Source organism: Piliocolobus tephrosceles, unplaced genomic scaffold, assembly GCF_002776525.5.
Source record: "Piliocolobus tephrosceles isolate RC106 unplaced genomic scaffold, ASM277652v3 unscaffolded_28456, whole genome shotgun sequence".
In the NCBI taxonomy this organism is placed as follows: Eukaryota; Metazoa; Chordata; class Mammalia; order Primates; family Cercopithecidae; genus Piliocolobus; species Piliocolobus tephrosceles.
In genome coordinates, this window is record NW_022311483.1 from 1 (window position 1) to 21,419 (window position 21,419).

The following is a 21,419-nucleotide window of genomic DNA, read 5'->3' on the forward strand; positions in this document are numbered from 1 at the left end:
ACAATTTGGGAACAAATTTAATGCTGAGCTGGAAAAACATTATATATGCTACTGTCATATATTTAACACATAAATGCAAGCATATTGAGGAATGTATTCTAAAACGTCCACAGTAGTTAAAGCTGAACGGTGGGACCCAGTGGCTTTTCATTTTCCCCCATTTCCCAAATTGTCTTCCATTACCTTGTGCTACTTCAATCTCTGAATCCCAGAGCCTCCCCTGCAACCCGAGGACAGGGGCACACAAGTCCCAATTAAAGGGCATCGCTCGCCGAGAAGAGACTCAGACACGGAATTGTAGCTCACTTTTATTTCCTACAGAAACAAACATGTAAGCCGGCCTCCTCCAGCGACAAACAATCAGGCCCCCACAATGAAGTGGCCGCTCGTGCAGGGACCATCCCCTAGGGGAGGAGGCACGCCTAGGAAGGGGCACCAGGCTGGGCTTAGCGCCTCTGTCCTGAGTGAAGCAGAGCCGAAAACACAGGCAGAAAGCACTGCATAATCCACATCAACAGGGAAAGCTGCTGGAGACAGGAGCTGATGGAGAGCTGGAGTTGGCGGTGGTCTGCAGCAGTCAGTCGGCTAAATGTGAGGGGCGAAGAACATCAGGTTAAAGGCGACACCTCCGCACCCATCTCCCCGGGCTCCCTCGGGTGGCGGCGGGCCTGGTGTACCAGGTCTCTGTTCTGAGACCCTGTGCTGGGGTGTTCCCAGGTCTCTAGAGACCTGACCGTGGGGTGGAGGCAGATCCCAGCCCCCACCTGCCACGCTGCGCACGCCACCCACCCAGGCCCCGTCCCTGTCCTGGTCCTGAACTGACATAGTCAGTATGTTGCCAGACACGGTGAACTCCTTCAGAAGCACCCCTGGCACGGGGAGCGGTGGGGCATCCCGGGCCAGGCTCCTCTGGGCCAGCTCTGCTTCCATGGGTGTCGGGAAAGGCATGGTGAGGTAGCTGGTGGGGGCCCAGTTAAGGCATCATCTCCCAGGACGTGGCCTGTGCCTCCGGCCTGCTGCTTACCCCAGGTCAGCTTTCCCCACTCCTCACCCCCACCCCCGATTGCCCAGCTCATCCCCCGCAGGCTGTCTCCCCAGGCACTGGCCCAGTAGCACATCCCACTCAGCTGTCTTGGTTCCACACGTTCCTTTGCTGCACCGCAAGGTGACTCCTCCATGCCCTTACAAGGCCCCTCCCCACCCTGCCCCCTGTCGCATCACCCGGCCCCTCCTCGTCACCCAACCCTCCCTCTCCCCACCTCCCGCCACCCGCTCCCATCTTGCCCCCTTCCCCCCACCTCCTGATCCCCTCCTACACCCGGGTCCCCCTATCTCCTGGCCCCTGCCCCCCTTCCTGCATGACCCAGTGCCCCTAACCCCATCACCCATCCCCTCTCCCCCACCCTGCACCCCCTACCTCCCAGCCCTTACCTGCTGCCCTCCTCACAGCTGGCCTCCCGTATCCCACCTCCCAACTCCCACCCCCACCCAACCCCTTACTCACATCTCCCCCGCCTCCTCCCCCACCTGGCCCTGCCCTCCCCATCTCCCGGCCCCCACCCCGCCACGAGAACTGTCCAGAACAGAACAGAACACAACAGGATACAACTCAAGCAGGCGGCTGTCCGGCCTCCTGGTCCCGCATCTGCAGCATCCATTCAGCCGTGAAGCCGGGCCACCACGTGGCCCACGAGGGACGCCTCCTCCTGGCCCTGAGACCCTTCCCGGCCCCGAGGCCCTTGCTGCCCCTGCACCCTGGGGACCTCTGTCGTCTGCAGCGCCCGCCTCTCGTGGGCCGCCAGCATCGCCCCCTGGGCCACCAGGAACGCCAGGGCCCCCTGGGCCATCAGCATCGCCCGCCGTGCCCCCTGTGCCCTGGCCTGCGGCCTGCATGTCTCCTGGACCTCTGTGGCGCGCTCAGAGACAAAGTCAGGGCCCACGAGGACGCGGAGCCAGTGAGGCTGCAGGAAGTTCCGCCCCCGTGGCGTGCGTGCGAGGGGCAGCCTGGGATCCTCAGGGCGCCTGCGCACAGGGGCCCTACTTCCGGCCCTGAGAGAGCCCGAGCGAGCCCCGGAGCACATGACTGGTTCTCGCCAACCCTGCCCCGCCCCAAGAGAGCCCGGGCCGGAAGGTGGCCACGATGCCAGCCTGGAACCCTCACCCCTGAGCAGCCGACTGTCCACCAGACCCCTGTCCCGGGAGCCCTGCAGGGAGTCAGGCACGGCGGGGCCCAGCCTGTCCCGTCTCCCTGGTCTTCCTCACACCGAGGAGCAAGGCGGGCCTGGGAACACGGGGCCGGGGCTGTGCGGCCGTCGTCCCGGACCCTGCCTGCCCTGCCTGTCCTTGGGGGAGCGCCCAGGACACACCCCGGGGCCAGGCCGCTAACTGGGTTCAGCAGCCTCCGTCCCTGTCCCGGTCGCCCAGCCTGGTGGGGGAGCTGGAACCGCAGGTCAGATGGGAGTGACCTCCTGCCAGCCAAGGTCTCCCATGTGCCAGGTCCACCCAAGGTGGACGGGAGGGCCCAGCAGGACTCAGGGCCGGGTCTCACTCCTGGGTTCAACAGGCTCTGTCCCTGTCCTAGTCGCCCCGCCTGGTGGGGGAGCTGGAGCTGCGTGTGGGGTGGGTTGCGGGTGGCCTCCCACCAGCCAGGGGTTCCCGGGCTCTAGGCCTGCCGCAGGTGGACAGGCGGGACCTGCTGGACCTTAGGCTGGGTTGGGCCTGGCTCCTGGATTCGGCAGTATCAGTCCCTGTCCTGGTCGCTCTTACCTGGTGGGGTGCTGGGAGGTGACCCTGTGTCTGCTGGGTGCTGATCTACTTGTGTGTCCGGAAGGGGGGTCAAATCCACGGGACAGGTACCTCTAGAGGCATGCAGGGGTGGGGGTGGCACGGTCCTAGGAGCTGGGTGTCTGTCTCCACACCCTGTTCACAAGTCTGTGGGAGTAGAGGCTGCACTACTCCATCCCGGGTGTCTGGGCTGCTCACCAGGCCAACTCAGGCTTCCCACATCCTGCACCCTGGGCTGGGCATGAAACCGATCCAATCGTCCCATAGGCTGTTCTTTTTGATAAACATAGAAACTGACCCTTCTGGTCTTCAAGCTTGAACCTTACAGTTGTTTAATCTGAATTCCTTCCTCAGGAAATGACCTTGGGGCCTCTCAAAGTATCAAAGAACCGAAACTCACCAGATCACCACATCCAGGCAATGAGATGCTGGAGTCCCTCATTCATCAGGATTGCTTTCTGGGCCCTCCCGAGTTCCTGTTTTCCTAGACATTGGTGCATTTCTTCCCTGCTATATAAACCCCTAGTTTTAGTCAGGGAGATGGATTTGAGACTTAACTCCCATCTCCCCGGCTGCAGCACCCAATTAAAGCTGTCTTCCCTGGCAATTCTCTTCGTCTCAGTCATTGGCTTTCTGTGCGGCCAGCAGCAGGACCTAGACCAAACCCTTGGTATTTTGGTAACATGCACACCCCCAGGAAAGGACCCCGGACACGGCTCCCACCTCTAGGCTTAAAGCCAATGCACTTCCCGCACCTCCAGTCTTCCGTGTAGCAGCTTTTACCTACGTATGTCTGTGCCACATCCAGTCCTGAGACAGCTGCGTGACCCTGAGAAAGGCTTCCCCGACACGGGAACAGAGGCTGGAGGGCGGGGGCTGGCAGAGGACAGCCCGGACTGCGGGGACATTCTTAGAGCGCTAAAAAGCCAATGCAGACACAGCAATAAAAGCATGCCATTTTCCAAAGCAGGCTCCGGCTTCTGCCTCTGCTGCTTTAAGAAGCGGTTGGGGTACAGGAGGTAGGGGGAACCTCCTCCAGCTGGAGCTGATGCGGTGAGCAAGGCTCTGCTCTGGAGGCCTCTGCAGCCGGCACCCTTCTGGGGACTGGGAAGGGAGCAGGGAAGGCAGCAGCCCAGGGAAAGCCTCGTCCCCCTGGAGCCGAGGCACTTGGCAGGAGAGCAGCCACACTGGCGGAGAAGGGTGGGTGAAGGGATTCCACAGGTGTCTAGAAAGCTGGAAAGAGCTCCTTGGCAGGTCCAAGCCCCAGGTGTAGGGGAGGACCAGATGTGGAGGACAAAGGCCGTTGTCCAGGGGGATCTCCAGGCGTTGGCATTATTGGGTCCTACTGAGATGGGGCCGTCAAGGAGAAAACACAGGCTGTGTGTGGCAGGGCGACAAATGAGTGCTGCTACCAAGCTCTGTCCTGTTTTCTATGCACGTCTCAGAGCCCCTCCAGTGACTGTCATCTCCAGCCTCCTCCTGCACCTCTGTGTGTGTAGACATCTTCTCACATTTCAGATCCTGCTGAGCCTCTGGGCCCCCTGCACGTGCCTTCTGACTCTCAGCTGCTGGGATGGGCACCTCTGTGCCCTGTGCCAGCACCCCTCCTGCAGCTCCCGACACATCTCCTTTTTTTCCTGTGCCCTGCACAGGGTGGGCCTGGAAGCTCGGGGGAATTTGTACCCTTGGACACAGCCCCCCACCGATGCGGCCAAGAGTCACTGGATAAATGTCTTAGTCTCTCACCCTTTGAAGGACAACTCTGAGGTGCGGCTGACTGTGGAGCGAATGAAATGAAACGGATGCACAGCGATGGGTGTGGACAAAGGAACACCGACTTCTCAGGCTGCCGATACGTATCTCAGTAGAAGCACGGGGCAGGGGGAATGCTATATAGAGAAATATTGTTATAGTATCTGAAGTGTTTAGAATGTATTGACCTAATATAGACACAACAAAAGTGAAAACATTGGAAGAAAATTTAGATGAACTTTATTTGATTGCTGGAATGGAAAAGACTTTCTTTCTTCCTTCCTTTCTCTTTCTTTCTTTCCCTTCCTTCCTTCCTTCCTTCCTTCCTTCCTTCCTTCCTTCCTTTCGTTTTTCCATTATTATACCTGAAGTTCTGGGGTACATGTGCACAATGTGCAGGTTTGTTAACATAGGTATACATGTGCCATGCTGGTTTGCTGCACCCATCAACTCGTTGACCCAGCAATCCCATTACTGGGTATATACCGAAAGGATTATGAATCACTCTGCTATAAAAACACATGCACACGTATGTTTATTGCAGCACTGTTCACAATAGCAAAGACTTGGAACCAACCCAAATGCCCATCAATGTTAGACCGGATTTTAAAAATGTGGCACATATACACCATGGAATATATGCAGCCATGGAAAAGAATGAGTTCGTGTCGTTTGCAGAGACGTGGATGAAGCTGGAAACCATCATTCTCGGCAAACTAACACAGGAACAGAAAACCAAACACCGCATGTTCTCACTCATAAGTGGGAGCTGAACAATGAGAACACACGGACACAGGGAGGGGAACATCACACGCCGGGGTCTGTCGGGGGTGGGGGGCTGGGGGAGGGATAGCATCGGAAAAGACTGTTCTAAGCCTACTAGCAATGAGAATAATGATAACCAGTAACATTTGTTGGGTGGTTACCACGTCCCAAACCACTGTCGTAGGCACTAGACAAGAATCAGCTCATTTATCCAGAAATACACCACATTTTCATTGTGGTTATCCTTGGCGGCGAGATAATGGTTGGCTTTTTATTTTCTCTTCCAAACTTGCCCACGTTTCCTCTTCTTTTACAGTGAACATGTATTACATTTATAAGCAGAAAGTGATTAAGAAAGTTATTCATTACTTGCTGTTGAGGAAAATTTCTAATGAGCTCCAGAGTGAGCCAGTTTGCCAAAGTTTAAATTAGCCTGTTCAGTTCACTGGAGGCCGTGTTTTTCCTCTGAAACTTGTTCTAATTGGCTCCTTTTCTTGACGCAATGAGGCGGACGGTGCCGTGATGAAGTCCCTGAAGTCACCAAGCCTTGGGGCCCACGCTAGACACCACGGGGCCGATGTCGCCCGGCTCTCCCGGTTGTCTCTGTGGCTTTCAGCCACTTCCAAAAAACCATTGTTTCCAAATTCCATACACGCAGTTCATCCTACCTTGAAAGTTATTCCTCCAGAGGGCTGTTGATAGTTTGCTTCATCAGCATTTTGTCACTACCACACAATGAGATTTTTCTTTTTTCTTCCGCACCTTGGGGGCACTCATGAAGAACACGTGTGTGCTTAAACACAAAACGTACCAAGGCCCGTAAGAGCCCCTCCTCTCCAGAGGGCTGGTCCTGGTCCACACACGCTGGCAGTGATCGCCTTTGTGTTTCCGAATCAGAGAAGACTTGCTCGGAATGGATGAAATGTATTTGAAATCACATTTGGCATCATCTGGAATGGCGAAGCTTCAGAGGTGACAGGGCCAGGATGTCTATATTCAAAGAGGGCCATCGAATTAAAGTGAAGCAGGGGTCTCTTTGCTTGAATTCCAGAGTTTCAAACCAGTACAGTCATGTGAGCTTGGATGGCCTGTAGGTACTTCCAACCCAACCTGCCCCCAGCCGACCTCACTGCCTGTCCCCCGACTCCCGGAATGGCTTCCCTCTGCTTTGTTCTCTGTCTTGGCGACATGTGTTTCCATGGCCCCGCGCTCTGTCATCTCACCTTCCGTCTAATCAGTTTCCTTGAATGTGTCGTCTCCACCCTCCCCAGGCCAGGTCGGCATCATCTCTCACCTATATGATGAGAACAATCTCCCCCGCTCTACGCAGATTCCCGGCCCCTTTCCCAGGAATTTGGCCTGAGTGGGGCGGTCTAAGTGGGGATGGTGTAGGCTGTGGCCTCATATGGACCAGGGGGAGGGCCCAGCCATACCTACCAGGGCTGGTGAGAGCGGCTTGTTTCGCCCTGTGGGGGTCATTGCGGGCTCTTGTGTGGGACTCAGGATGGGGGTCTGTTGGGAAGCCCCGGCTGGCCTAGTCCCCTGGCCTTGAGCCTTTGGTCTTCTCTGAGCGCCCACCCGCCATCACTTGAGGACAGTGAAAGGCAGCTGTGTTGACCCTTTGAGCAGCATGTGGCCGTTCCTAGGTTTGGTGGTAGGGGTGAGTGACCCTTTCCTGTGCAGGAATGGCGAGTACCCATTGTATGACAGTGATTTGTCTTAGTGCCTAATAGCCCAGCCTACTTTGTGAGCTCCATAAAGGCAGGAAGCTTGTCTGGAGCTTTTCTGTATCCCCAGTGCCAAGCCCTGTACTGGGGAGACAAGAGGTACTCTCTCATTCTTTCTTTCAAGAAACATTTCCTGGCCGGGTGTGGTGGCTCACGCCTGTCATCCCAGCACTTTGGGAGGTCAAAGTGGGAGGATCACTTGAGTCCAGGAGTTGGACACCAGCCTGGGCAACATAGCGAGATTCCCCCCGTCTCCTCAAAAGAAAAAAAAAAAGATTAATATTAATATTAGCCAGGAGCGGTTGCACACACCTGTAGTACCAGCTGCTCTGGAGGCTGAGGCGGTAGGATCATTTGAGCCTGGGAGGTTGAGGCTGCAGTGAGCTGTGATCACATCACTGCCCTCCAGCCTGGGCTACAGAGTAAGATCGTGTCTCTAAAAGAAACAAAGAAGTGTGTCTTCCCTGCTAAGTGTTATGGTCGAGGGAAACTCAGAGATCCAACCACTTGGCCAGCCTGTGGAGTGAGAGTGGGGCCAGCAAACACATTCTTGAGATCATTACACCTGACCTTTGTCCCCGAGTCACAGAGGCCTCAGCCCAGCAGGATATGAAAAGTTTCTGTTTCATTAGCAACTGGGATCTGAAGCCATTCCTGTGCCAAAACTCGGGGGGCTCACGGTTCAGTTCCGTTACCGCTTATGGCGCATCTATCATGTGCCAGGGGCTGGGGCGGCGGAGACCTCGAAACTGGTTCTCCCCTTCGAGGAGTCTCCAGCTCAGCCAGGGAGACAGACCACCCATGGGGCTTCTGGGAACAAGTGGCCCTTTCACCGACATTGGTAGGATGAGGAGGGGTCAGCTGCACTGGGAGCAGAAGTGGGGCCAAGCCTGACACGCCCTTGGAGCTGCTGCCTCGGATTACACTCTCGCGTCTCAAGCGATCAGGACGCCGTTTTCTGGTGACGCAGGGATTCTGTTTCCAGGCTGGCTCTGCCTTTCCATCCAAGCCTTCCCTAGTGTGGATCTGGGAACTCCTTGTGTTTCTAGCCCTGCTGGTTGTTTGGTCACAGAAGCAGCTGGCTTAATGTTTCATTTGGGCCATCTGAGGCCCTTCTGCCTGTCAGTGTCCACGTCTCTGCCATTGCTGTGGGTGCTGGATGGAACTGTCCACCCCAGACCTGCTGCGTCTCAGCAAACCTTCGCATCCCTTCCATCTGTCCGGCCACAGCAAAGGGGGCAGTGAGTCCCAGGCGCACTCAGAACCACGGAGAAGCCCTCAAAGGGAGGGGTGGGGCCACCAGGTGCATCGGGAGACGGCTGGGTTCTGGAAAGGGAGCCAGGCTGTTCTCAGAGGGCTCTGCCTTCCCCTTCAACTCGCATGGGGCTGCTGCTTCATGGACTGTGACTGTGCAGAAGTCTCCCGAGGGCACCCTTGACTTCCTTGTTCCTCAGACTGTAGATCATAGGGTAGAGCATGGGGGTGACATTGGTGTAGATTAAGGACACAATTTTGTCCTGGTCGGGGGCGTAGCAGGACTTGGGGCGAATGTAGATGAAGACTGCACAGCCATAGTGAAGAAGCGAGACCAGCAGGTGCCCAGCGCAGGTGGAGAAGGCCTTGCTCCTGCCCGCGGCCGAGCGGATTCTGAGGACAGCTGCGATAATGAATCCGTAGGAGAGCAGGATCAGCAGGAAGGGGATCAAGAGGATGAGCATGCAGACGAGGAAGACAGCAATCTCATTGGCTCGAGTGTTCGAGCAGGCCAGGAAGAGCACGGCGGGGATGTCACAGAAGAAATGATTGATCTCGTGGGACTGACAAAAGGGCAGGAGGAATATCAGCGTGGTCAATGTGAGGGAGAGCGCAAAGCCGCCAATGCACGCCAGAGCCAGCATCTGCAGGCAGAGGGTCCTGGTGATGAGGAGTGTGTAGTGAAGGGGCTTGCAGATGGCCACAAAGCGGTCGTAGGCCGTCACGGCCAGGAGGAAGCACTCCGCCCCGCCCAGGGCAACGAAGAAGTGCATTTGCAGGGCACAGCCCAGAAAGGGCATCTGCTGGTTCCTGGACAGGAAATTGGCCAGCATGTTGGGGACAATAACCAATGTATAGCAAATCTCAACGGTGGACAGGTTTCGGAGGAAGAAATACATGGGGGTCTGCAGGCAGGAGTCGATGAGGGTGAGGAGCACAATAGTTGTGTGCCCCGCCAGGGTGACAAGATGCATGATTAGAAACAGTCCAAAAAAGAAGATTTGCAGTTCCGCCAGGTCCCCGAAGCCCAAGATAACAAACTCAGAGCTTAAGGTGTGGTTTTTCTGCAATCGGTTCATCCTACAGGCTGCCTTGTAGAACTGGGTTACAGGGTTTAGGTTTTGTTTTGTTTTGTTTTTCCAGCAATTCTCCAAGTCATGAGAAACCCTGAAGCCCTTTCCAGGAATGGGAGTGCAGCCAGCTCTCGCAGCCCTCCAACCCTCTTTTCCAGGCTTAGCCCTGGGTTTCACTCCACCAGCTTTTTGAATTCTGCCCTCTGTTCACTGAAAATGAAGAACTGCTAATGGGATGCCACATCAGTTCACCTGTTGAATTATTATCAAAATGAACCCAGATGAGCAAATTCTAAACACGAAGTTGTTTTTCCCAGATGCTAAAGACAATCTTTCTGTCAGCGCTGTTCTATGCTTTCAAGACTTTTCTGGGGCGGGGGCGGGGGGCTGAGCTCGAGGTACTAAATAGGTTTAGACACAGTCAGCGGGCTTTAGGGAATTGCTGTAGGGTGTGGACACTCCTGGCTTTGTGCATCAGCCACTTTGTCCTTCCCTGACTACCACCTCCAAACTCCCAGGGTTCCAGCAGCCGACTGTGAGCAGGACGCTAGAGCACAGGACACTAGAGCGGAAGGGGCCCAACCCGCCTCGGATCTGGTGCCTCTCTGGCATCCCCAGTCGATTGGGTGATTTATCTCTGAGCCCTGTAATTCTTTGTTGACTTCTCTGTCTACTGCAACAGCCTATGAGCTCCATGACGGCAGGCGCAGTGTGTTAATGCGGCCTCTCAAACCACGGCTGGCACAGATGAGGAGTGTCAATAAATGTTTGTTGGCTGGCCTAAAGGTGGCTGATGGTTGTAATCCCAGCACTTTGGGAGGCTGAGGCAGAAGGATTGTTTGAGGCCATGAGTTCGAGAGCAGCCTGTACAACAGAGTGAGACCCCATCTCTACCAAAAAAAAAAAAATTGTTTTAAGTTAGCCGGGCATGGTGGCATGCGCCTGTGGTCCCAGCTACTGAGGAGGCTGAGGCAGGAGGATCATTTGAGCCCAGGAGGTGGAGGCTGCAGTGAGCTATGGTCGTACCACTGCACTACAGCCCGGGCGACAGAGCCAGACCCCATCTCTCAATAAATAAATAAATAATATAAAAGAATAAATGTTTGTTGAATGAATGTCTGTTTCTCATTTCTGCATTTTCTACAGTTAGTGCGGGGTCAGGCATAGAGTGAGAAGAGCAGAGGGCAAAGGGCGAGCCAGGTCGCCGAGTGGGAGCGACAGGGACAGAGTTAGGAGAGAGTCAGGGAAGGAATGGTCTCAGGACAACAGGGGCTCAAGCACCCGGTGTGGAACCACACCCTTGGCTGGTCTGTTTCCCTGGAATCCATCGGGGAGGCGTTTGTTTCCTCCTTCCCTTGGCAGGACCTGGTGTTTCGCCTGCCATTTCTCCCCGTGCGTCCCTGCATCCCAGCAATCTTCAAAGATTCTCGAGATTCAGCAAAGTAAGAATCAAGGAGTGTCCAGCGCCAGTGGAGCTGTCAACTACAGGAGCCATTTCTACTGGGACCACTGAGGCGCAAAGTGGGTTCAGGGAAAGCCGAAAACCCATTTTAATCGTGATTTTGCTCAGCATAGGTGGTGACTGTGATTCCAGCTTTCCAGCCGCTTTCGCGTTGCACTGAGGATTACTCGGTTGTTGTACTCACCTGAAGGGCACCTGGAGTCTTTGAGCCGGACAGGTCCCCAGAGGGCCACGTGCCCACTCCTCGCCTTAGAGCACAGGGTCAGGAAGCCTTCTTCCCTGGATGACCCACCTCCTGCTCCTGCCCCCGCCCCTGGCTTCTGCCCCAGGGCCCCTGTCCGGACGGAGCCCAGCCCAGCTCGGGCTTCCCCTCTGGCATCTCCTCTCGCTATGGTCACAGGAGCCCAGGCTGGAAGGACGGGCAGAGGGCAGGGTGACCGGCCTCCCTCCAGACAGGGGTTCCCTCCAGAGAGAGCCCAGCCCCCTCCTGCGACCCAGCCCAGCCTCCCGCAGTCCCTCCATGGCCCCTGGCCGGTCCTCCCTGTGGGTAGGCGGGAACCTGCTTTCTGGGTTCATGTCTGTCTTCCTTGGACTCGTGCCCTTGCCTGTAGCTTTGCCACATCAAATCATGTCCACTCTTTTCTCCCATGACAGCGCTGTAGAGACGTGGGGTGTGCTTTGTTTCCTTCGGGCCCTTAACCTTGAAAACACTGAAAGACACAAAAAGGAAGGTAAAAGTCACACGTTGTGCAAACACTTGAAAAGTAAGGCGTGAAAGTCAGAGTGAAGATTCCTGCTTCTTCCGTCTTTCCCCACTCTCCGGAGGGAACCATTCTTAGCTGCCAGGGACATTTTCTTCCCTGCTTGGTGCCGTGCACGCAAACACGCACTCACACACTCACACGGGTTCCCACACACGCACGCACACACATACACACACGTGCGTGTGCACAAACACCCCACTCACCCACTGCAAACATTCAATGGGATCATAGTCTACAAACTTCCCACCCTTATTGTAGTGATTTAATTTGTCGCTTCACGAAATGCCTGGGAGCGGTTTTCAGTCAGCACTTACTGGCTTACTTCATTCCCTGCAGCTGCTGCATTCCACAGTATGAATGCGCTCTAATCTAACTAATTGTAGGCGAATATTAATAACAGAAAGTAATAACACACATAAACAAAAATAAAATCTAACTAAAATAAATCATAATTTCATCAGACTTTGAGTACTTTGCTGTTGAAGTGGCTTCTGGCGTTTATTTTTTACCACAGCCCATGGCACCGAGCGCATCCTGGCATAGAGCACGGCATACCTGGCTTTTCTCACTCCCCTGAGCACTCCTGGAGAGGAGGCCTGGGGTGGCCTGGGAGGGGCAGAAATCCGGAGAGCAGCCCCGTCTGGGAGACTCTTCCATTGAGAACCCTCTGCTACCAGTGAGAACAGCCCATCCTCGGGTGAACAGTGGCGGGGCCCAGTGGCTTCCTGGAGCTCAGACGGTGGCTTTCCAGGCTGTCTGGACCACGGGGAGCAGCCCTCAGAAGGATTTGCTGGCAGCTCTTAGAAAGGGAGTGTCCTTCGAGGAGTCGCCAAGGTCTGCAACCTGCCTTAAATAGCGGCGAAGGCGGGACTCGGGAAGTCCCAGGAGAGGCCAGGAAGGCGCTGGCCAGCCAGCCGTGCTGGGACTCACCCACTGAGGGGAGTGACTTCCCCAGGTCACTCAGTTCCTCAGGTTCCCAGTGGAACCCAAATCCCGACCACTTATGTCTTATGTGCCAACCCTAGAGATGGCATAGGTCTGGGCAATGTTACTTCAGTCAGATCTGCTGAAAAGGCAGCCCCCGCTGTGCAATTACCAGCGTGTGAATGGACCTCAGGCTGACTCCAGAGGCCAGAAATGCAGAGGGTTGGCTTGGGTGGAATCCCGTGCCCCATGCCTTGCTAGAGAGATGCATAAAGTGGGCAACGGGGCTTGAGATTGGTGGTCTTTGAGACACTGCTCCCCCGCCCCCCCACCAGACACACACACACGCACGCACGCACGCACGCACGCACACAAACCGCACTGGGATTCTGTGCTTCTCTGTAATAACTCGGAGGGGACATTCTTCGGGCTCTCAAGGCCTCCACATTTAATCTGCAAAACCACAGTCATCAAAGTGAGTGAGTCATCTTCATGGAGTGAGGTGGGGAATCAGAGTCAGAGAACCCGAGAATGCTACTACTCAGCCGACCTAACCTTCCACCTAACCCCATCGTCACCCCAGGCGAGTGTAGCCACATCCCAATGACTCCTAACTGGGGTGCAGCCCAACGTCCAGCCTGCACCACGGTCGCCCTCTCAGTAGAGCAGGACCGAGGTCACCGCTGCCCAGCCCAGTCAGGGTGCTCCATCATCCCCTGCCTGCCAGCCACAGCCACTCTAGGCTGCCAACCCCGCGTCTGCCACCACTGCCCTTTCCAGGTATACCAGTGCACAGGCCAATGCCACTGCCACGCCTCGGAAGCTTCCAGTCCTTGGAGGGCCAGCTCGGCTTCTTACTGGAAACGACAAAACAAGAAACAGGACCCCCAAACAGCCCTGTCTGAGCTTAGAATCACACACTCTCCCCCTCGAATCACTCCAGTAGCTTCTGCCTCTGCCTCCACCCCCAAAGGGGCTCCCAACACCGCGCAGTGGCACGTTTCCAGCCCCTCCACCTTGCTCTTCCCCCTTCCTCCTCTCAGGCACCTGTCTCATCTCAGCTACAGTTGCTAAAACAGAGCTCTTCTGCTTATAATGGAGGCTCGGGCCATGGAAACCCTATTGTTCTCAGCACCCAGGGAACAGGCTTTGGGAGGTGCCCTACGAGGGATCTTGCCTTGCAAGTGGGAAGCATGCGGGACTGTTCCGGGGTTGCCGAGACTTCCCGAACTGAGCCGGCCAACAGCAGAAACCCAAGGACACTGTGGGAGACAGCTGGCCCAGAGGCCCAGGTGGCATTGGCCTGTGCACTGGTATACCTGGAAAGGGCAGTGGTGGTGGACGTGGGGCTGGCAGTCTAGAGTGGCTGCGGCCGGCAGGCAGGGAATGACGGAGCGCCCTGAGAGTGCCTGCTCAGGGAGACCTTGGGGCACCTTTGGCAGGCAGCTTTCCGGCCAGGATTGCCTCGGCATAGGGCCCTGAGGGAGGAATGGAAAGGGAAGAAGATTCCAATAGAAACTGAACATTTTGAAAGAAAGGCACTGCAAATGACCCCTCAGTAACTGTGGCTGTTGCCTTTGCAAATTTCTAGACATCCTAAAGCAGCGATAGCTCAGGTACCACAGCTCTGAAAATTACCCAGACTTTCTGCACCTCCCTCAACTTAGATGTCAGTTAGAGATCACCAATTCTGATAGGGTTTGGGACGACGTGGGACTGAGTTCTGGGAACATAATTCTACTGGGATGGGACACTGGCTTGTCTTCTACATTTGGTGGCTGTAAGGCCGGGGCTAGATATTCCTGTGCATCCTATGAACTCTCTAAAGGGGAAAGTGACAGTGAGTTGGCATTTAAATAACCCAACTGCCGAGGCACTGAATAAACAGCACCCATTCCTGTGGATGACGGTCTAGACTGCAGACCTCTGGGCCCACAAGCCATCGAGAGCATCTAGCTGAGTGGGAGCAGAGAGGAGGTTGGAGAGAGTGATTGGGGACTTCAGTTTCTTCCAACATTAGCTCACAAGATCAAAAGACTTTGGGGGGCGGGGGCCTGGGGTGGGGGGCAGGGCTTTTCTCTAATGCCTTTGAGCTTCAGCTTGCCGGGAGATTTATTTTTTATTTTATCTTATTTTTTTGAGAAAGGGTCTGGCTCTGTCACCCAGGCCGGAGTGCACTGGCACGATCACAGCTCACTGCTGCTTCGACCTCCCAGGCTCCAGCGATCCTCCCATCTCAGCCTCCCAAGTAGCTGGGACTACAGGTGAACGCCCGGCTTGTTGGGAGAAAAGTTGAGTGTTGGGAGAGAAGCTGAGGCAGGGCTTCCATGTCTGACATAATGTAAAAGTCTTGGAACATGTCTGGGGTCCAGGGTCTAAAACCCCTTGTGGCCTTTGGAACACCAAGCTCTGTGCTAAAGGGTGGAAGGCTACCCTGACACACCATAATCTAAGCCCAGGGCGTGGCTTGGATAGAATCCAGGGCTCATGGCTCTGGAATGTGTCTAGACTTGCTGGCTCTTTGCTCTCCCAGAATCAATTGTATCTTGAGTTAAAAGAACCTGCTCTCCATTATCTCAAGTAGCAGAGCATATGCTAAACCATCACAGCTGTAAATCATGTGCTTAATGCAGCAACGCTCCCTTTCAACCCCACATTCTCACCACCCATTTCTTTGTTTGATCACCAATAAATTGTCTGGGCTTCCAGAGCTCGGGGTCTTCGCAGCCTCCATACACTCACGATGGCCCCCTGGACCCACTTTCTCTCTCAAACTGTCTTTTCTCATTCCTTTGACTCTGCCGGACTTCGTCACCCCCACGACCTGGTGTTGAGTCCGATCACCCCAACACCGGCTAATTTATTATTTTTATTTTATTTTTGTAGAGACAGGATCTCCCTATGTTGCCCAGGCTGACCAGGAGAATTTTGAACTTTATTGTCTCTGCAGGTAATTCTTCATGGGAGAGGGTTTACGTCTGGGACATGTGCTATGTTGGCCTCTCATTGTTAGAATATCTCATAGACGCCATTTGACTTTGTTGCAGAACCTCTGATGAGATATGGCGGGCAACAATGGCCAGAAATAATTTGGGATGAGCAAACAGAGTAAGGGGTAAACTTTTGGCTGTGGGTACACCATAGACTTACTAGTTAAGCCCAATGGGTTAAGAGGTATGTATTTGACCATTTTCACACTGCTACTGTTGTAGGACTTGCTCCTCAGTTCGGCTAAAAACTGGGTTCTTGTCACATGACCAGGAAAGATTTGGCATGCAGACATTTTGAAGGGTGAGGGGTTATGGGATACATTGGGCCAAAAGGAAAAAGACTCTCAGCAAAGCCAGAGGGGTTCCTGTTAACAGGCCCCCATCTCACAGGTTGAATCCCAGGTTACCACACAGGAACAGGAGGGGCCAGGCTCCTCCCGCCTGGAAACGGCACGAACTTCCATGGCGCTACCCTGTTCTCCCAGTGCCCTAGCCGGTTGGAGCTTCTCCGAGACTCCTTTCTACTTGGCTGTTTCACTATGAAGAAATACCCAACACTGGGTAATTTATAAAGAAAGAGGAGTTCAATGGACCCACAGTTCCACGTGGCTGGGGAGGCCTCACAATCATGGTGGAAGGCGAAGGACGAGCAAAGGCACATCTTACATGGCGGCAGGCAAGAGAGCGTGTGCAGGGGAACTGCCCTCTGTAAAACCATCAGATCTCGTGAGACTTATTCACTACCGTGAGAACAGCATGGGAAAGACCCGCCCCCGTGATTCAATTACCTCCCACTGGGTCCCTCCCACGACCCATGGGGATTATGGGAGCTACAGTTCAAGATGAGATCTGGGAGGGGACACAGCCACACCATATCGAGGTACAAAAATCTGTGAAACATTAGCTGTGCATGTTGGGGCAGTAACTTTTCTCTCCCCCAGTCTCCTCGAGGAAGGAGACGCCCCATGGAGGTGCAGTAAAATACCCAGTTGGTGGGTGGCACCCATAGGTCCACATTTCTAGATCAAGTGGTTAATTTGTCAAAAGTTCTCACTGTGGGAGATCTGGCCTCTTTTTCCTTTCCTTCCTGCCCAGTTTGGTGGCAGGCAGCAATATTGGGGAGGTGAGCCTGTTCTACAGACCCAAAACCTTCCTCCAGTGGGTCGCTCTAAGTCTAGACTAGGGGGCTTGTGAGGAATTAGCAAGCCCATTTGGCTCTCCTAACAAGCCCTATCCACCAAGGCTGCTTCCCCATCTGCTGGCACATTTGTGGAATTTCTCAGTTGGTTAGGAACCCTAGCAGGGAAGAGGTGCTATTTATTGCCCCCCCCCCCCCACTCCCCCGATTGTCAACTTCAGTGCTAATGCTTGTAAATTGCTTAGGAATTCTGGTGCTAGATATGCAGGAATGCAATTCTGGTTGCCAGGAAGGTTGGTGGGGGGAGGCTCAGAATTCCTCTGGCTTCTTAAGTACCACTTCTGGTTTTACAGTGAACTCTGGCCCCCCTCCCCTCACCATGGTGCTCCACGCCTGCCTGGAGGGGGTGAGGAAGCCACAGCTGCACCCACAGCCTCAACACTAAGCTCTGCTCAATGGAACCCTCTGCAAGTACCAGGTTGAGACATGATGAAGCCATCTGGTTGACCACTTTTTTGTCTCACTTGAGCTTACTCATTACAGTCCATTTGTGTTTTGAAATGGTTAGCTACAGATTTATAGATGATTTTTATTATTACCTTGTTTTGTAGTGGAGGCAACCACAAAGAATTCCATAGTTGCAATTGCCTGAAGGCAGGTAGGTATTGGAATTCTGGGTCTGCCAGGTGCCCACTCACTTCCTTCCCTCAGATGCTAAGGCTCTGCAGATCTTGGAGCAGGTGCAGGAGGGGTGATTTGGTTTCAGCCAGTCCAGATTTTGGAGTTCATGCGGATATCTTGTCACCACTTAGTTTTATTGTGGATGTTGCCCTCAGGTTTTGCTATCCTATTTCTCTCTCCATCTCTCTCTCTCTCTCTCTCTCTCTCTCTCTCTCTCTCTCTCTCTCTCGGTTATGAATATACAAAAATGATGTTACAATCATTGATGTCACCTCAGAATCTAGAAATTGCATCACTTCTATATTGGAATAATTCGTAAGGATGTTTTAACTTTGATACAAGAAAACCATAAGTATTAGAACTTCTGGGTAAAATAGTGACCAGAGGGCAAAGATTTTTAGGTCCACTCCCAAGAGTTACCCTGAAATGACAAATGAAACAAATGAAATATAAACTATAAGGGGAAGCCAGTTCATCAGCTAACTAGGAAACAGCAGCAGCCCCTCACCAGGAACTGAGGAATTTCTCCTCTCTCTCTCTCTCTCACTCTCTCTGTCTCTGTCTCTCTCTCATAGTTCCAATCTATCATGGATTGGTATTTTTGTAAAAACAATAACATTTATCATACGATTAACTGAAAAAGATCCCAAATCCAAGCCCATCTACTTTATTGTTAGAGTCAACAGACACTCTGATTCAACAGATCTACTCTGCCTGCCTATACACTCAACTCCTGTACTTATTACAGGCTGGAAGCAGTTTCTGGATCACCGTCCACTTGCAGAGTGTATTCATTTATTTGGGGCTGTCAGAACAAAATACCACAAACTGCGTGGCTTAAAATGACAAAAATGGATTTTCTTGCAGGTTCTGGCGTCCACTAGTCCGAAATCAAGGTGTTGGCAGGGCCGCGCTCCCTCCAAAGAGGCTCCCAGGGAAAAATCGTTGCTGGTCTCTCCTAGCTTCTGGTGGCTGGTGGCATTCCTTGATGTTCTGTGGCTTTTAGATGCTTGGACGCATCACTCCAATCTCCATCTCTGTCATCATATGACCTTGTCCCCGTATGTGTCTGTTTCCAAATTTTCCCCTTTTTAATTAAGATACGAGTCCTATTGGATTAGGGCCCACCGTAAGGACTTCATCTTAACTTGGTTACATCTGCAAAGACCCTATTTCCAAATAAGGTTGCATCGACAGGTCCTGGGTCGACATGACTTTTGGGGGATACAGTTCAACCCGCTACACGGAGCATCTTCGTTTTGTGAACTTCACTTTCTGTGGCTCTCATGGAGAGGGTGCAAGACTAATCTAAAGGCAGGGGCAGCCTGTGGCTCCCTGCCTGTGAAAACACAGCGTCTTGGGGAATCACACCCGCTAACTGAGAGGGGCCTGGGTTGGAAGCAAGGTCGAGTTCTGCAGCAGCTGGAGGAAGGAGAAACATCTGGCCCCACCAGCACCCCTGGAAGTCCAGCTTTCTGAGAAGTCCACAGGAGTCTCTACTCCTGCCTTATACTGGTTACATGTGGCAGCACCGTGGAAAGGGCTGGCCACTGCCATGATCTGGCTTTCTGAGGGGGAATGTGCTGGGTCAGGGGGCACCGCCCCACCTCTCTGCTGCCATTGTCTCGGGCTCTTCACATTTTACCAGATCTCTTAGCTGGAAAGTAGAACCACAGAGAGTCTAGACTTTTTCCCTCTCTCTTCATCCTGCCCGAAAGATTGGAACACAGAGTGTCTGATGGAGCCTCCTTAACTCCCAATATTGGTAGACAGAGACCTTCCTCTGTAAAGATGAGTGTCTTCGTCCATCTGTGTTGCTCCAAAGGAATAGCCGAGGCTGGGTCATGGATAAAGAAAAGAGGTTTATTTGGCTCAGGTTTCTGCAGACTGTACAGAAAGCATGGTGGTGGCATCTGCTCTGCTCCTGGGGAGGGCCTCGGGCTGCTTCCACCCATTGTGGAAAGCGAAGGGAAGGTGGCATGTGCAGAGGTCACAGGACAAGGAAGCAAGAGAGAGAGAGGAGGTGCCAGGCTCTTTTTAAGAACCAGATATTCTGGGAACTAAGAGAGGGAGAGCTCACTTGCCACCATGAGGACAGCCCCAAGCCCTTCGTGAGGGATCCGCTCCCCTGAGCAGAACACCTGCCACCAGGCCCCACCTCTGACACTGGAGATCAATTTCAACATGAGGTTTGGAGGGCAAAAACATCCAAACTGTAGTAATGATCAAGCAGATGTGGCAGCTGGGATTCTGTGGGTCAAAAGAAGCAGAAAGCAACTCCACCAAGGTCAGGAAAGCATGGGACCTTCTAATGTGAATACCAGGTTTATGGGATGCGGGGTGGTTGTCTCTCATAAGCCCAGGCCAGGACTGCAGCTGAGTCTCAGGAACAAACTGAAACCAGAGACTCAGACACCATCAAGACTTCCTCCCTCCCTGTGTCTTTCAGCCCTGTGGATCTGCTCCTTTCTTCCTTTTCTCTGAAGACAAATGTCTGCTGCACCTTTTCCCAGGGTGACCGCAGCCAGCTCCCAAATTTACAGGGGTATTAGGCCATTCTCGCACTGCTATAAAGAAATGCCTGAGGCCGGGTCATTGATAAGAAAAGAGGTTGAATGGGCTCATGGTTCTGCAGGCTGTACAGGAAGCATAGCAGCATCTGTTTCTGGTGAGGCCTCAGGAAGCTTCCAGTCATGGCAGAGGGCAAAGGTGGAGTTGGATCATCACATGGCTGGGGCAGGAGCAAGGGGGTAGGGAGTTGCCAGATCTCGTGTGAACTCAGAGAAAGAGCTCGCTCATCACCAAGGGGATGGCCCAAGCCATTCTTGAGGGATCTGCTTCCATGACCCAAACACCTCCCACCAGGCCCCACCTCCGACACTGGGGATCACATTTCAACATGAGATGTGGAGGGGATGAATATCCAAACTCTATCCCCAGGTGACAGTCAAGGTGTGGAGTAACTTGAAAACCCTCCTGCTCTAAAACATCATCAGGACTATCTCTCTGAGTCTCCCATATCCACTAAGAAGGAGCCAGAAGGGCCTTCTGGATGTAGTCTGCGTTGCAGTGTTGGCCGACGAGACAGATAGGAGGGGATGATGGGAATATGGATGTTAGCCAGTTCGAGCAAAGTACCGGCTCATGTACATGACAATGATCTCCAGATGCAGTAGCTCCGTGGAGACCTTGGCCTGTCTGGCTCTCTTCTTGCCCTTCCCCTGTGGTGAAAGCTGGCTCAATGACACCGCACCGTCATGCCAGGCCACCTAAAGGAGACACAAGAAGAAAGGGACATGGCATGGAAAGCCAGTCTAAGGGTAAGGAAACGACTTCCTCAGGATTGACCCGCAAACATGTAGCACCTTTCTTCTGCTGACTCTTTCCGTGTTTCTCTCTAGCCCATGAGCTCTCCAGTCTGGGACAAGCATGTGTTGAGTGGCGGCAGCTGGGTCCCTAGTGTCCCCAGGAGTTTCTGCAGTTGGGCGCATCTCTAGAGCCTGGCCCGAGTGTCTGCTGCTGCTTCATGGATGCTAAATAAATGGTGGTTGAATGAACACATATGAAAGCCAATGTGCTAATATGGCTGTGGGGTGGAAGGATGATGTCTTTCAGATGTGAGCGTGTATCTCCAGGAAAGGCTTTCCAAACAGGACAGACACTGAGCACGGGTTTGGGAGAGAGGCCAAGTATATTAGTCTGTTCTCATGCTGCTGATAAAGACATACCCAAGACTGGGTAATTTACAAAGGAAGGAGATTTAATGGACTCACAGTTCCACACGGCTGGGAGGTCTCACAATCATGGCAGAAGGCAAAGGATGAGCAAAGGCACGTCTTACATGGCGGCAGTCAAGAGAGCGTGTGCAGGGGAACTCCCCTTGATGAAACCGTCAGATCTCCTGAGACTCATTCACTGTCACGAGAACAGCACAGGAAACATCCGTCCTCATGATTCAGTTACCTCCTACCAGGTCCCTCCCATGACACGTGGGAATTATGGGAGCTACACTTCAAGATCAGATGTGGGTGGGGACACAGCCAAACCACATCACCAAGTTTTGCCAAAGCTTCCTTCAGGTTCCCTGCAGCACAGGCTGTTCCAC

General features: G+C 53.6%; 2 protein-coding genes across 3 annotated transcripts; both read right to left on the reverse strand.

The window, feature by feature from the left end:
- Positions 1 to 297: 297 nt before the first annotated feature.
- Positions 298 to 2,027, reverse strand: LOC111527403 (cancer/testis antigen 1-like). Of its 2 annotated transcripts, XM_023193646.2 has the most exons (3): positions 1,607 to 2,027; positions 824 to 958; positions 298 to 585 (listed from the first exon to the last, which is right to left on the reverse strand). In XM_023193646.2, the coding sequence occupies exons 1-3, from the start codon at positions 1,891 to 1,893 to the stop codon at positions 447 to 449; spliced, it is 561 nt and encodes a 186-aa protein (XP_023049414.2). In that variant the 5' UTR covers positions 1,894 to 2,027; the 3' UTR covers positions 298 to 446. The 2 variants fall into 2 exon arrangements, with proteins under 2 accessions (XP_023049414.2, XP_023049413.1); XM_023193645.2 differs by lacking the exon at positions 298 to 585 and having other exon boundaries at positions 586 to 958.
- A 6,395-nt stretch (positions 2,028 to 8,422) lies between these two features.
- On the reverse strand, positions 8,423 to 9,361 carry LOC111527398 (olfactory receptor 10Q1-like). Its single transcript, XM_023193640.1, has one exon. It carries the CDS (start codon positions 9,359 to 9,361, stop codon positions 8,423 to 8,425), a length of 939 nt encoding a protein of 312 aa, XP_023049408.1.
- Positions 9,362 to 21,419: the final 12,058 nt, after the last annotated feature.